The following is a 15,702-nucleotide window of genomic DNA, read 5'->3' on the forward strand; positions in this document are numbered from 1 at the left end:
AGGAGAACCCTCCTGGTGATTGACGCCGGGCTGGATTTACCGATTTCTCGGGACTTCGGTTGTTGAAGCTGAACCGTCCCACACGGTGTGAATGGCTCCTTGGACGCTTGGAGCCTTCCGTCGGCGCCCTAAGACGGGATTGGGCCGAGTCAGGACGCTGGCCTTGAGGGGCAGCCAAGTAATTTAACTGGAGACTGCCAAGAGGTGAAGAGTTTTTATTTCACCCCTTTCCGAGCTGTCAAAGTTTCGTAGATTGAGCCCATGAGGCAATGACTTTCGTGCATGAAAGCAGCCACCAAGGCAGAGACAAGGCATGCATAAAGTTATTGTCACGAGATAATGCGAAATTAAGTTGTGACGGATTCTTAGTTCGAGATGATTCTGAAAGACGGGTAGTTAGACCATAGACAATTACCGTAGGGGCGGCCAGAATGTCGATCGCTTGGCAGTAGCGGACAGTGATGCCTAGTTCTGCCGGGCTGCCGACGCTGGATGCGAAGGCGCCAAGAACCCTACTCTTCACGGTAGCAATAATAGTGATCGCCACGAATTGTGGACCCCCTTAACGGCCATGACACCTTCGTTCCAGCGTGACGGTAACAATCCGGTCGTTATGAACAAGGTCTCAAGCCGGGGTGTACTCTAAGAGGAAACTCGTTGACGACAACCTAACTGAACTCGCTGTTCTCGTGAGAGCAGCTGTATGCTGGATCGACAAAGATCTATCATGGAGCAGATCTGTTCAGCGCCGACCCTGAGAGATCAGCAAACGATGCCAAAACTGGACGAACCGACCGTGATAATAATCTGCATGTGCTCTAGTCCACATGTTCTACTTGTATAGAAAAGGCATATAATCAAGACACAAGCAATGTCCAATTTTCGCGATTGCGCTGTAATATATCAGCTCAGAAATGCTTTAATTGAGCCTTTCAGTACTATCAATGCATTGTTTGGATGTGTTTCTTTCCGGGTCATATACCTTTCGGCATCTGCAGCTTGTGATAGACTGCCCCGCGGCAATGTTCACAATCAATGCGGTTCCCCTTGTAAGCGGGCCACATTGCGAGGACCATTTAACTTCCAAGTTAGGTGCACGTTCATGCATAGAGTCATGATCTTCACAATGATATGTCAGCCTACATGGTAGCACAAGATAGCCAATCTTGGCAAGGTACATCTTGCTTTTTGGTATGACCTTTGGCGCCAAATGCCCTCAGAGCATGTGCTGTGATCTTCCTGAGCCCATCCAAGTTGATAGTCTTACGATTCAGGAAGAAGCTTGAGGGGTCTCATTATTGGAAAGGGGGTTTCGCATACTGGCAGCGGCAGGTTGACTGCTTCTGACGGTTGTCAATCCAGTCTACACTGGTCTGCCAGGCATGTGAAGATTAAGATACATCTGACAAACAGCCTGTTGATAGATCCCAGTTGTGAGCACAACTCCATGCGCACGGAATTGGCCGGGATTGTCAAGGGTCCACGAAACGTTCGATGCATTGCGCCGAGTGTTTATGTGTGAGGCCATGATAAACAGGACCAACAGAAGAGATCAGAGTATGTTTGGTATCACCAGGACAGCATCTAGGGGATCTCTTAGCGGGGCGTGTTCTCCTGCTGTAAAGTACCAATGAAAGAAGCTCATTAGCCAAGGAACGTAGGTGTGTACCAAGGAACCTTATGTAGGCTAGTCCGAGGAGTCTGCTAGGATAGTGTACCTAGTATGGAGATACACTATGAACTTATACACCCATGCCAAAGGGAACCGGTTGGTAATCTTGGTGGTACGAGCGCAGACGCAGATGACGCGACTTGATAAAGCAGCATCACCAGAACGGTACCCTTGGAATTAAAACGAGCTGCATCGCGAATAAACCCATGCAGCTCCAAGACACGACCTTTGGCAGAGGCGGAGAGTTAGCTGGCTCGACAAGAAGAGCAATACAGCCCCGAAGTAGTCGAATGGATGGAGTTAGTAAGTAGTACTTTTGTCAGGCCAGTGGAAATCATTGGGGAGATGTGATTCGTCCACACCTTCCTGTTCTGGGTAATAGCACCGGTATTGGGTTGATTAAAACCGTTGGGTGGTACGAACTAATCTCCACTCGGCCTGGCTATACTGCTTCTGTAGACACCGCTGCATTACTACAAACTTGATAGTCGAAGAAGCACCAAAATGAGGGGTGAAGTTTTGCTGGCGCGTGAACAGTGTTCCAAAGGCACTGTGTCCCCTTTGTTGTTGTTCTATTGATGCCAACCAGATCCATCATGGTACATCTTGTGGGAAGCAGTGAAACGACCGCCTCGACTCACACCAGCTATTCTTCTCTATTCTTCCTACAAGGGAGGAACATTCCGCGTCGATTAATATGGGTGATAAGATAATGCAGAGGACAAGTATACGGTAGTGCGGTGTACTAATGAAAAGGCCCTTATCAACTCCTCCTGGAGGCCATGATAGGACTGTAGCGGCCAGGGATCCATTGATACTCAACACTAAACCGACCGGTTGGTGCCATTGCAGCAACAATGGTATCAGATCCTCATCATGGAGACACTACAGTGCAGTCATCGAGTGAGCCGCGTCACCTCCAGGGCGCTTTTGCAAAATTCGACAAGAATGCCTGTTTGGTGTTGACTGTTGACGGCTCTTGAAACTCATTCGGATACACTAGTGCCTCCCGCTTATTAAAGTGTTCCACCCTAAGTTGCTGGTTAGCCGCAACAGAATACACTTGCAGAACACCGCACCGACAACGATTGATAAAATTACACACACCCTCAGAAGGAGTCGGAGACACTTCTATATTTGCATGGTGCCATTACACCTTACACGTATCATCAGTGACTGCGAGGGTCCTTGCCGTGTGCTCATGCCTTTCCATGGTTCCTCCCTCAGATACCGCATCGCAGCCGCGAGACCCAGAATACATACTTTGTAGTATCTGTCTGGCACTCCGATACTGCCGCTCAGGGACGATCGAGGCCCAGTGCAGCTGGAGGCGGGTGCTTGCTTGACCCAATCGTTCTGTCCGAGTCCGCGATCGCCACGATCCTGCCATTGCTCGGCTGCGTGATTATTTCCTCTTGCTTATCTTCAAGGTAATTGATTACCAAAACAGAAAGCAATCTAGCGTCATGATTTACACTTGTAGTAACCCGGTGGATCCTCTAAATCAATTTCTAAGCCGATCCGCGAAGCGGGACCTTCAGGCTTCTGGAATCAATGGCATGGCACGCTCAATGTCTCCCGGCCATGCTAACGCGATACCGACTGGGGCGTTTCCCGCTATGGCAGTGAGAAAGAAAATTGGCGCTCCATAGTGGCCACAGATTTTCGAAAATTTTCTGTTGGTGTCTGTTGGTGTGTTGCTCGGAGCAGTTTAATGTCGCTTGTCCACTGTGCAACATCGCTTACAACGAAAAAGACTGGAGTCCTGGTGACAGAAATTGTTGCACCCGCGGCCATGGTACTGCATGGGGAGTGGCCACTCCTGTTTGGTCCAAGTTTGACTCGCGGACCGCTTTCCTTTGGCCGCGGCACAAGTCGAACCCACATTTACCAGTACCATGCTCCTCCTCGCAGACCCGAGGTCCCGTTAGAATGCTTCTTCCCCTGACACCCTGCACCTTTGATAGGCTAATCTTACACGGCCTAACGATGGTGGTTTGGAGTTCCATCCTCGAATTGTGCCACCTGCGCCGGTTGCCAACTTGCCAGACTGTGGCGAGAAGCAAGATGATCATATCCTCCCTAACTCAATGCCTCTATCTACCTTCTACCTCCTAGTGTAGACAGTCGAATTTAGGCTACCGGAACCAGTCCGTACCAGCCCGCTAGTAAACATGCCGAACCAAAAAACCACGTTCGTCCCCTACGCTTGGCGCCGGGTCTGCCATCCAAACTTCAAGGTTTCAGGAACCACTTGAATCTATTGCTAGGCCGCTATAGGACAGAGTACTTGCTGACCTTGTCGACCTTCCCTGTTCAGACTTCAGAGCCCCCTGGTTTTGACTTTCGTGAGGGGCAACCCTGGGGGGCATTTCTTTCCATAGGCCAGCACGGGATACGTCGGCCCAGACCGTGATATGGGGTAGACTAGCTTCGACTTACTGATTGACTTCCTAGTTTTCACTTTCTACTTTCGTAGGCTCATGAGTAGCAGAATCTAAAACTAATCTGGCGAAAAGCTTTGCGTGGTAAAGGGCTGGCCCTCCACAGCAAACCCACTCCCCGTTGCCGGTAGTTTAGCCTTCCATGTGCGTGTGTGGCTCGTCCATTTCTTACTTCCATCGCGCAATGTCCCCTTTCCCCTCTTCTTTTACTTTTCGACTGTTTCTTGGGTAGTCCTGGCAAGTACGTGCGAAGGCTTGACCCCTGACTCGAACACTGATCGGCCTTGCACTACTTTGCCCATTCTTGTCGACACTCCAGGAATTATCTAGATCGCCGCAACCCACTATCTTCCATCTGGGGCTTCTACAAAAATCACCGTCCTATCCCCCGGGTCGAGCTGCAGCTTTCTCCGCCGCTTGAGGAAGAGAATAATGACCGCAGCCTACCCCGGCATCCGATTCACAACTCCCGATCAACAATGAGTCTTGTACATGTCTTGAGTGCCCTGGGGGCATTCGATGAAGGGGGACGCGACCTATTCCGCCGAACGATCTATGGCCCGGGTGGTGTCACTCTGGACATTGATCCCCTCCCCAGCACGCAGCGCAAAGGTCTTATTGCGGTCTCTGTCATGGCAGTTCTATCCTTCATAGCGACACTGGCCTTGATCTGTTTCATCAGCTATCGACTCATCTTTTGGCGCGGTTCCTATGCCCGGTACATCGGTTACAATCAATATGTCATCCTCATCTACAACCTCGTTTTGGCCGATCTCCAGCAAGCGCTCGCCTTCCTGATATGCATCAAATGGATCGCAGAGGATAAGATCTCCGCCGACTCGGCAGGTTGTTTCCTCCAGGGATTCTGGCTGCAGGTAGGAGACCCAGGAAGTGGACTTTTCGTCATGGCGATCGCTTTTCATACATTCCTTCTCGTCGCCCTTGGGCGGAAAATGAGCCATCGGGTCTTCGTCAGCTTCGTCATTGGAGTTTGGATCTTCGTCGCCGTCCTAGTTATCATCCCCCTTGCTGCTCATGGCCGCTACGTCTTTATCCCATCCGGTGCCTGGGTAAGTCATCCTCCTTATTCGAATGGGCCCACAACTAAACTTTCGCGCTTCTAGTGCTGGATCAGCGAAGACTACGAATCCATCCGTCTCTGGACTCACTATATCTGGATTTTCTTGGCCGAATTCGGCACGGTCTGTCTGTACGCGGTGATGTGGTTCCAGCTGCGGATCCGGATCAAGCAATCCGCCATTCTGGGCAGCAGTCACATCGAAAGTCTCAAGCGCCTTCGCCGCGTCATCGGATACATGGTTATCTATCCGATCGCCTACATTGTCCTTTCGCTCCCTCTGGCCGCAGGTCGAATGGCGACCGCGCAAGGCAACTCCCCAAGTATAGCCTACTTCTGTGTTGCCGGTGCCTTGATCACCAGCTCCGGACTGGTTGATGCCCTGCTTTACACCCTGACCCGTCGAAACCTGATCCTGGAATCGGAACCCAGCCACGATCGCAGTTACAACCGCTTCGCCAGCAGCAAGGGCCGAAAGACCACAGAAAACCATCTGACCACCATCACCGCGGACCCCAAGTTGAACCGGACGGACATCAGCGCTCTGCGCAAGGGCGTACATCATGAAGATGATGATCTCGAGCAAACTGTGCGCGACGGCTCCACCGACAACATCGTGCAGACTGCCGGCGTGGAATTGACCCCCATGGGCAAGGTGTACCAACACACGACGATCGAGATTACCTCTGAACCTGCATTCGACAATGAAGTCGAAGAGAGCAGCGATCGCTCGAGCAAGGATTCAGACCGTCACCATGGGAGGATCAATGACTCGTCAGCACGGATGTGGGGGAGATAGTTGCCCACCGAACATCCTCAGAATTATGGCTTTCCTCATTTTCTATGTTATACTACTTCTCACGCCTATCTTTGTACTACTATATACGGTTTATTATACTTGAGGTGGCGGCTTTTCCAGATTCCCTTCCCCCTCTTCATACCCTCTCCGACGACCCGACATCTATCCTTCGATCAGGAGTTTCTTATCTCTATCCCTCTCCGCGGAGGGCCGCGGAGGACGGCATCCTTACCTTTCATCTTGCATGAATTATCATGCACATGTATATACCTTGCACCTGATTTTTCCTTTTCTTCTTTTCTCTGAATACCTCTAGTAATGATACCAGACTTTTCTTCTTCTGCTTCTTCTTCTTTTTTCTTGGTCCTGGGTTGGGTTCAAATTAGCAGACGTGGTGTACTGCGGAATTCAATAAAAGTTCTTTCTGTTATGATGAAATTCCATCTTCGGAGAGTTGTGAGCTTTCCATTCCCTTGCCTTCCTCGCTACATCATATATGTTGTAGTAGTAGTAGTACTCTACTTCCTCCCTTTCCCATAAAGCACCGGTATTTCTAGAAAGATTAGTTCTTAACCCAAGAAATCCAATTATAATAATTACTTTATACTACGATGACAGAAGAAAACCTTGACTAGTCAGTCAGACAGTCAGTGTGATATCTATGAATATTTATTTGGAAAATAAGTACGGAAGTAAGTAATTATCGAAGTACAGAAACAGAAAAGTTTGACCGTTTTCGGGGTTGGTCTATGACGCGTATATGCAGAGAATGTGAAATCCATTAACATTGACTCTTGTAATGAGAAAAGGAAATGGGATAGTTGCGAAACACATGGGGAGTTAGTTGGGATCATGCGGTGAATGAAAGAAAAGTGGTGTTAAGATAATATTGGTTTCTCTGGGTATGCATGAATGACTGCTAGGCAGCTAGCCAGGAACTACTAGTTAACTAACTATGCTTGCTTATCCTTAGTCAGTGAGTGGTTTCCAGTTCCAGCTTGATTCTAAGCTCATTCATGTTAATATCGTTCGGGAATTAGTACTGCATGCGATTGAAGAATGAATCTATGAGATATCCTTTGGTTTTGAGGTAACTGCCTGGATGTGATGGCGATCTGGATGGCTGCGGTGCGAGCGAGATGTTATTCGAAGCGTTTGAGCTGCTACACGGTATGACGCAATACCGGCAGTCAAAACCCAGTCATGCCTTGAATCAATTTTCTCTAGAAAGATCACTCGAGAATATAAGTGTAAATGTTTACACCCTATGTCACTAGTCTTGACGATTGTGTAGGATAATGCTTAATGCTTGGCATGGGAGTCGAGATTGCTTGGCTTGCCGTACACGCATCATCTTATGGCTATAGAGCTGGAGGTGGCAATTTTATAGTTGGTTAGACATTATGTCATAGAACTGGTGAAGAGGGACAGTGGTGAGTAAAGGGATTTTGGAAACCGGGGTGACTGGATGGTATTTCGAGCAGAATAGCCGCGTGTGGAGAGCGGGGGTGGAGCCGGGCTCCGAACAGCAAATGAGGAGCGTATGTTCATGACTCAAAGGCGTGACCGGATGATGTACATATAAAGACGTGAATTCTCAAGGATCTTTTTTTCCTCCCCCCCCCCTTTTATTCTTTTTGCAAATGACTCCATATTTTTGCTCTGAATAACTATCAAATTAACTCAAGGTTGACATGGAGCGCCATGGTGCATTGTGCGCTGTGACTGTGGTGGCTATCTGGGTTTTGCAGGTATGCATGTCTTCACTGCAGTATATCTGCAGGATGCACCCTACAATGAGAGAGTTACTGACCAAAGGCATAGTTTACTTACAAGTTCCTCAGATCTCCCCTTCGTCACATCCCGGGGCCTTTGTACACAAGAGCAACTCGGTTGCCGCTAAAGTTATCGATCGTTACGGGAAAGCGCATCTACTTTATCCACGATCTGCACCAGAAATATGGCCCTGTAGTGCGTATTGCTCCGGACGAGGTTTCGATCTCCTCACTGCCCGAGTTCAAAGAGATTCATCGGGTCGGGTCGGCCTTCCTGAAGACCCCATGGTATCAAAAGTTCTCCTGGGACCGAAATCCGGGCGTCTTTACTATGCGGGATCCTAAGGAACATGCGGCGCGGAGGAAGTTGTTTGCACGTGCATTCTCAAAATCCGAATTAAGACAAACTTGGGAGCCTGTAGTAAGGGAAAAAGTCCAGTTAGCCGTGTCTCGGATTCGTGGTGAATTGCTGCGGGATGGGATATCAGATGTTCTAAAGTGGTGGACGTTTCTCGCCACTGATGTCAGCGGACATTTGATGTTCGGTGAATCATTTAAAATGCTGCAGTATGGAAAGGTGCGTTATGAAAGTGCCCATTGCTGCATGACAGACTCGGCTAATGGTCAGAAGAAAAACAAATATATCGATATTTTAGAGTCCACCATGATGGGTTCGGGAATCAACGTAGAGCTTCCCATTGTGGCACTCATTGGCCGACATGTCCCACTTGCATCCTTCCAGGCGATGTTTCGCCCCAGCGACTATCTTACTGAATATGGAAGACGAGCGGTGTCAAATAGTCGAGCGAATAGCAACTCCACCCGGAATATTTTCACCGGAATAGTCAGTGAGTCGGAGAAGGCGAGCAGCACGCTTTCCGAGGAGGATGTGGTGATTGAAGCGGGCAACCTGATCGTGGCTGGCTCTGATACTACTGCTGTCACGCTGACGTACCTGATATGGGCTGTGCTGTCGCAGCCGAAGCTCCAGCACGATCTGGAAGAAGAGGTCAGTGCGCTGGATCCGAATTATAACGAAGCGGCGTTGGAGGAACTGCCGCTGCTCAATGCCGTCATCACGGAGACCCTACGACTCTATGGAGCAGCCCCAGGCTCCTTGCCTCGGGGCGTGCCGAATGGCGGAGCGACCTTTTGCGGATATCTGATTCCTCAAGGAACGACGGTAAGCACGCAGAGTTACACCATGCACCGTGATGAGGGACTTTACCCTGATCCCGAAACCTTCGATGTCAGTCGCTGGCTAGGAGGTGATGGACAGGAATCCGATGCAGCCAGGCAGGGTCTCTCCCCCTTTGGGTACGGCACCCGAATATGCCTTGGGGTGCATCTCGCCTGGATGGAACTTCGCTTAGCAGCAACCGAGTTCTTCCGTGAGTGTCGAGGGGTGCGACTGGCGTCGGGCACCACGCGGGAAAGTATGAAGCCGGAAAACTATTTTCTGATCGCTCCGTCTGGACATCGCTGTGACATTCAACGTCAGTAGACAAACGATCTCCATTAAGCTGCATGAGGTGTCGCTCGCTTGGAAGAGTGGTCTGCAGACGGGCTTGTCTAGCGGCAGCAAGCGCTTGTGTGGGGAAGGACAAGGTGGTGTATTATTGAGATGAGATGGATGACGATCCGGTTCGAGAAGGTGGTCAGGATAGGATATGAGAGGGGGGATCAATGCCGAATGGACCTGCAGAAGGATTATGTACTGCAGAGCCGAAGGAGCGAGGAAGTCAATGGAAGCAGGAGAATGGAGGAAATTGAGCGAATGGTGAGGAGACTAGAGACTCGAATTATCTAGTAAGTAGGGGTAGAAGAGAGGGAAAGAGAGGGGCTGTCCGTGTTCCATCAATGTGGGTCCAACCTGCAGCTTCGGCCGAAGCGACATGGAAAACCCCCCAAAGAAGAGGCAGAAGAAGGCAGAAGAAGCCGCCCGGGGTCTGGCCGGGCTATTTTTTCCCCCACCGCCAGGCCTGATCAGGTACAACCTTTGGTTCAATCACCGGCTGAGAACTCTGGAAAGTCCTTCCATCTATCAGCTGTTTGTATTTACTGCTAGTATTACTAGTACTTAGCAAGCAACGGAGTCAGGCTCCGTCTGTTCATCGTGAACCATTCCCCGATACCCAGTAATCTAATCCAACCTACTGCCAAGTAAGCAAACCACGGGTCTGGCTGTACCGGTCACTGCCCAAGATGATGGTTGCAAGGGCGCAGCTCTCGATTCATCTTGAAGCAAAGCAAATCCCACCTCCAACTAAAGTTGTCTATCCCGAAAATCTTGCCCCTCTCCGCGGAATTAGCCCACTTGTCGGGATTTGAACTGCCCTGATGACCACCATATAAAGATTTTCACAAACTGCTGACCGAGGTTGGTCTCTTCTTTCCTTTTCGCCTCTCTCGAATTATTCTGTGGAATACTGTCTCGACAATGGGGGAACGATGACAGTCACAATAAAATCAGCAGAAGCCGGGCGACAACGACGGCGTCTGGAACGGGATCCAATGAGAACCTCGACCCAATCGGGCCACAATAATGCTGGGTAGGTGCTGGAAGATGAATGGAGAGACTAAAGAATACTAGTCGTCCTGTCAGTACTCTTGGTGCTACTGCTCACCCTCCTCCCTCCCCCTCCACCCCTGTCCAGTCCAACTAGTACTGGACGGACCGATCGGGTTCATGGATTATCCGGGGAGGTGCTGCAGTAGTTCGGACGGAAACCTGACTGATCTTTTGCTTTGACAGCCGTGGGGGCCGCTTCCGTTCCTATGGCTCGGGTCTCAAACGGTGTTTTGGCCCCTTCGTCAGGAATCCCTCCAGTCTCTATATATTCCGGGTTCAGACGACAGCTTCAACCCCAGTAACTTCCGGCCCGCGCATACTAGATGCCAAGGCCATGTCAGATCCGCACTCGGCTCAGAATGGGCCCTCAACCAAAGGACCCTCCTCGGCGGGGACAGCATCAACTCTCGATGGGAATGGTATACTCCTGCCGCCTTCCTTCCTCCTCTTCTCTCCTTACTGCCGAGTCCTGCTGATCAACGGTTGCTAATTGCCGAGTCTAGAATGGATGCAGAAACTGGCTAAACTGTGTGGCCCCAGCGCTACCCTGCGCAACGTTGGAACTCCAATGGCGGAAATAGAGTCCATGTTTGACTCTGTTTTCCCCCGAAACCCAGTCGAGACCCTCCGGGATTTGCAGCCCGCTCAGCCTGTCAACACGGTCCAGCTATACGGCAGCAATGAGGACATGTAAGCGGGGAAGACCATGATAAAGCATCGGATCTTGTTGACGCGATGCAGATTGGATGCATACTACATTTTCATACATCCATACTATCCCATCCTTCCTCCGCCTGATCGTTTGCCTGTTACCCACAATCCAGTTAGGGTGGACCACCATCCGGATGGGTTCATGCCGGCAAGTCCACTCGCGCTAGCCATCTCAGCCATGGTGGCGCTGGTCCCCCACAAAGATGTGAAATATCCTGCCAGAACAGAATATGTCACCATCCGAAGAGAGGTTTCGCTGCGATTTGCCGAAGCTGCATATGCGGTGATTGCTCGGGATTACCAGCCGCTACGGGCCCCCGGTGGGTTCGAAGGCTCCTTGCGGGATTCCATCGGTCGGCCACCCTTTCACTCCAAACTCCCTGTGTGCCTGGAAGGAGTTATCGCACTATCTATCCTGTGCTTCTATGAGTATGGCCAGCAAGGGAATCTGGATAACACGGCAAGGTTAGCGAATGAGGCCTTGGAAATGGCCTTCGTGCTAGGACTGCATGAGTCCCTGGAGGAGAATGAGTATGCCTTGGCCCGGCGCAGGTCATGGTGGTTTGTGGTTGGTTGTGTTAGCCCTTTCCATCCATACAGTGCTGATTTCGTAGTATATGGCCGCAAGTCATATGGCAACGGTGACGGGCATGGTTAGTGCTACATCTGGAAGCAAGGAGGACAACTGACTAATCTTGTACAGCCGGCTTCGTTTGACGTGTACGATCCTTCATTTGTGACCCCATACCCAAAGGTGTGTCATTCGTTTAGTTGGAGGAATCCTTGCTTATGCCTTCTAGGGTTGGAGGCTCCGTGTCGAAGCCCAACAAGCTCTATATGAAGCTGGTATCTTTGCCGTTGAGCTTGACGAGACGATACGGCGCCGCGAGGATCTGTCATGGATTAAGAAGCGGATGTCCGAGCTTGATACTCAGATTACCTCACTGCTATTCGAGTGCCGGGATAAATTGTCGGCATCTCAAGGCCCACAGCCAAACTGTGTCGAATCGGTGGCCTCAAGCGCCTTGAGATCGTATGCGGAGATTAAATTGCACAGGTGAGTATCCTGGTTTGTTGTTGTCTGCAATGGCTGACTGACTGTGTAGCGCTCGGATCAAATTGCACCGATACTGTGCCTTCCAAGATGTGCCCATGTTCTCTGAACAGCCTGGTCTGCACCCAGTCTCTAGTGTCAACGAAAGTATAGACGGAGGTCGAGCATCCAGTGATACGACCTTGCTGGAGCGTCCCGCTTCGATGCAACAACTTGGCATCCAGTTCCCCTTCTCATCGCACACATCCTCAGTGATCTGTGTCCATGCAGCCATCAACGTTGTAACTTTAATGGACAGTCTTCCATTTCCTAACCCAACTAATGATGATTCTCCGACCAATTTACCGTACATATTTCAGAACTATGAGGTTCCCCGGGCCATGCCCACCTTGATCAGTTGCGCCATGCAGGCCGGCTATACGATGCTGACTCTGAGTTGCAAAACAAGGCCTTTCGTTACAAACGTGCCGGATTCGAACGAAGGTAATTTTCCATTAGCAGGACTGAGGAATGAGCTGGAACAGAGCCTGCGAGTAGTAGCGAAGTTCCTGGCGAATCATGCGATTGCCTTTGAGGCAATCGAAGGAATGCGAGGTACGTATACGTACTCCACCTTGTACTCCACCTTGTACTCCACCTTGTGATTGAATGAAACTGACCCTAGTAGACGAGATGATGGAAGCAATAGAACGTGAATTCGGAAAGCCTTGACAGAATGTATGTCTATGTGAAAGCCAGCACTTCACGTGCTTGGATTATTGCAGTTGGTTAGCGTTGAGTGCATGGTATGGTTTCACGCAGATATACCAAAGTCCTCTTGTTATGGATTTCTTCCTCAATCCCAAGGACCCTGTGATGGCGCTGCACAGATGCAGTGAACTGTCTAGGTCCATGCGCATATCCAGTTACTATCATACGAGAAACATTAGCGTACTGTTAGAATTTGATACCAAAAGTCCTGACAATATACAGATCTGGGCAGCCTTCTGACCCTCAACAATGATTTCACTGACAGCATTCTCTGCGATGCATCTAGGCGGCTAGGATTCGTGAATTGGTACCCATACGGCGCTAAAACCACCGTGATAGAGACCTCCTAAGTGACGCACACAGCATTCTAGGATTCACGCTGACTCGTAATAATGGGAACTTCCCGTGTCTAAGGAATGGAAAAATTCACACGGCGGGTCCTTCAAACGGTGATTCCCACGGGAGGTTGATCTCAAAAATAGCTATAAAAACTTCGCCGTGCCCTTTCTCTCCTCTCCCTCTCCTCTGTATCACCTCTCTTCTCTCTCAATACATCATCAGTCAAGCCCATTCCTACCTTATATATGTATTCGTCTTAAGACTTAATATGGCTATCATGCCTCAAACATACTTTTATAGTCATTGAGTTCATCTCTCTCTTGCGGTACTCTCTTCTTCATGTCGAAAGGGGAAACCTTTCTGACATAGCATGGCGGCTCTCATTGCACGAGTCATCCCAGCGTCCTCAGTGTTGAAATATACACTCACCGGGGATTGAAAAGTAAAGAAACGCAGTCGAACCTACGGCTACAGCGCCATTCTAATGTCGAAATATATCCCCAAATGGGACCATAGAGCCTACAGCTTACTGCTAAGCTTGCACTCATTACTGAGAAAAGGTAACAAAATCTAATGATTCATGCACTTGGGACTTTGGGACTTATAATAAAATTGATAAAGAGGCTTTTCGTCGAGCGCTCCGAGATGTCGACCTGAGCAGTTCCAAACGTGTCATACTATCACGGCATGGTACAAAGATATCATACTCGAGGACGATCGTCTCCTTCTCGACGGAAGATTGTCACTCGCGCTCCTCTAGCTGCACTATACTTAAGGAGCCGGATGCTCTCTCCCATGACGTGACCAAGCCGTGCTAAGGGGTTGAAAGTGCATGCAGGATGAATGTTGCATGTGACGCTATGGCCCAGTCAGGACTTTACTGTACTGGACGTGTCTCCTCACGTATGTCATTCCTCTGTTATGGTGTTCAGTGACAGCTAATGGATGTTAGAGAAGAGCGCAGACTGGTGAGATAACTAGCTTAAGGCACACTGGTTTTCCTCACAAGATAGAAGGGCGGATCTGATGCTCCTCTAGACTCGTTACGGTAAGACATATGATATCCTACATACTCTCTGATATAGTGTCCAGCAGACCGACGCGTGGTTGGGGTGCTGATTAATGCCTCATATACCAGTGACTGCTTTCTAGAGACCGAGCCACCACTGGATCCGAACGTTCTAACAACTTCCCGCTATTGTGACTTGTGTTCATGGGTTCTCCGTCGTTGAGCTCATCATCCGACCCATGAACGAACGTGCCATCTGATCTTTCTAGCCTTGAAGACCCAGCAGATCCTGTGGTATCATTGTCCCCAGCATGTTGGCGGAAGTGCTTTCACTCCTGCGTGAAGCGCCGAGCACTAAGGCAAGTCGCAAGAGAAGAAGGAAGACAAAACAGAAGGGCGTTTCTGGTCTTCTACATGCTTTCTTTCGTTACATTAACGAAGCTATCTATCTACAGACTACAATAGCGATGGTGTGCACGCCATCCTCGTCTCGCATGAGGAAGCGCAGCAATATATATATACCATTTAGTAGCCTGGGATGTCACCATATGAAGTATGATGAACACTTCCACATCAATAACGAATGGAATAGTCTAAACAGTTCAAGTCACAGAACAGACTCAGGTGAGTACACAGAAGCTCTATTGACACCGTCGATTGTACTCACTAGTTATATAGCAGCACTTCGTCGTCAGTAATGCCTTTCCGATCTCGCCAAGCAGCTTGTCCCGGTTATGGACGATTGCCAGTTAGCCGGATATCATTCCACAAGAGCAGGAAAGTTCAAGATACAGACAGGATAATTATTGAGAAGAGGAACCATGCCACGTGTCTGGTCATGTCGGACTTATCCAGTGCTGAAACAGCCATAAGATTCTTTCGGTATCGCCCAGGAAACATGTTACGAAGCTCAAAATCGCAAAGGCAGCTACTTGATCCAACTAGTATGCTTGCTCGTGATCACGGGATCTCTCTGGGCTCTTCCTCTTTCGCAAACCCATTCGACGACCCAAGCCTTCCTATTTTTGGCAACATTGAGTTTCCAATAAACTAAAAGATCGGAAAGATCGCAAGGAGTGATTGCGTGGCTGAGCACAACAGAACTTATGCAGTCTGGTTCATGTCGGTCACGCCCAACCCCAGCTCCCCGGACAACATCGCGGAGTTCATGACCCTCACTGAAACAGAGAACTGGCGGAGGGGCTCAAAAACCGTGTCTTTCAAAAGAACAGGCTTTTACGACCTGGGCAAGAGGTTCTCCGGGTTGTCTTAATGGAAAGAAAGCATCCCATAACAGCCGGCGTGAGGCACACCTTGGGCTTCTGATGATGTCCGACTGCACCATATGATGAAGTGTAGACATCACCGGCTTCATGGTGTGTGTGGGACGAAAGTGATATCGGTCAAATGTAGCGCTGCTTGCTTCAAACGAAGTTACATGTCTCTGATCACAGAAGTGTCTCGTGAACCGACATGTCCCCAAGGCACTGGGCCCCGTT

At 49.7% G+C, this 15,702-nt stretch overlaps 3 protein-coding genes across 3 annotated transcripts; all 3 read left to right on the forward strand.

Moving 5' to 3' along the window:
* Positions 1-4,370: 4,370 nt before the first annotated feature.
* On the forward strand, positions 4,371-6,338 carry gprC. The gene is made up of 2 exons (XM_025712352.1): positions 4,371-5,186; positions 5,241-6,338. The coding sequence occupies exons 1-2, from the start codon at positions 4,596-4,598 to the stop codon at positions 5,991-5,993; spliced, it is 1,344 nt and encodes a 447-aa protein (XP_025565831.1). The 5' UTR covers positions 4,371-4,595; the 3' UTR covers positions 5,994-6,338.
* A 1,349-nt stretch (positions 6,339-7,687) lies between these two features.
* Positions 7,688-9,935, forward strand: BO88DRAFT_422924 (cytochrome P450; the record flags this gene model as incomplete). Its single annotated transcript, XM_025708607.1, has 5 exons — positions 7,688-7,744; positions 7,818-9,268; positions 9,345-9,379; positions 9,605-9,758; positions 9,908-9,935. 5 exons carry the CDS (start codon positions 7,688-7,690, stop codon positions 9,933-9,935), a joined length of 1,725 nt encoding a protein of 574 aa, XP_025565832.1.
* On the forward strand, positions 9,869-13,120 carry BO88DRAFT_433022 (fungal specific transcription factor domain-containing protein). Its single transcript, XM_025709393.1, has 9 exons — positions 9,869-10,320; positions 10,524-10,759; positions 10,844-11,030; positions 11,082-11,619; positions 11,666-11,704; positions 11,755-11,805; positions 11,852-12,108; positions 12,158-12,699; positions 12,773-13,120. Exons 1-9 carry the CDS (start codon positions 10,220-10,222, stop codon positions 12,814-12,816), a joined length of 1,995 nt encoding a protein of 664 aa, XP_025565833.1. The 5' UTR covers positions 9,869-10,219; the 3' UTR covers positions 12,817-13,120.
* The last annotated feature ends 2,582 nt before the right edge of the window (positions 13,121-15,702 follow it).

The sequence above is a fragment of the Aspergillus vadensis genome (genome assembly GCF_003184925.1).
Source record: "Aspergillus vadensis CBS 113365 unplaced genomic scaffold BO88scaffold_4, whole genome shotgun sequence".
NCBI classification, from domain to species: domain Eukaryota; kingdom Fungi; phylum Ascomycota; class Eurotiomycetes; order Eurotiales; family Aspergillaceae; genus Aspergillus; species Aspergillus vadensis.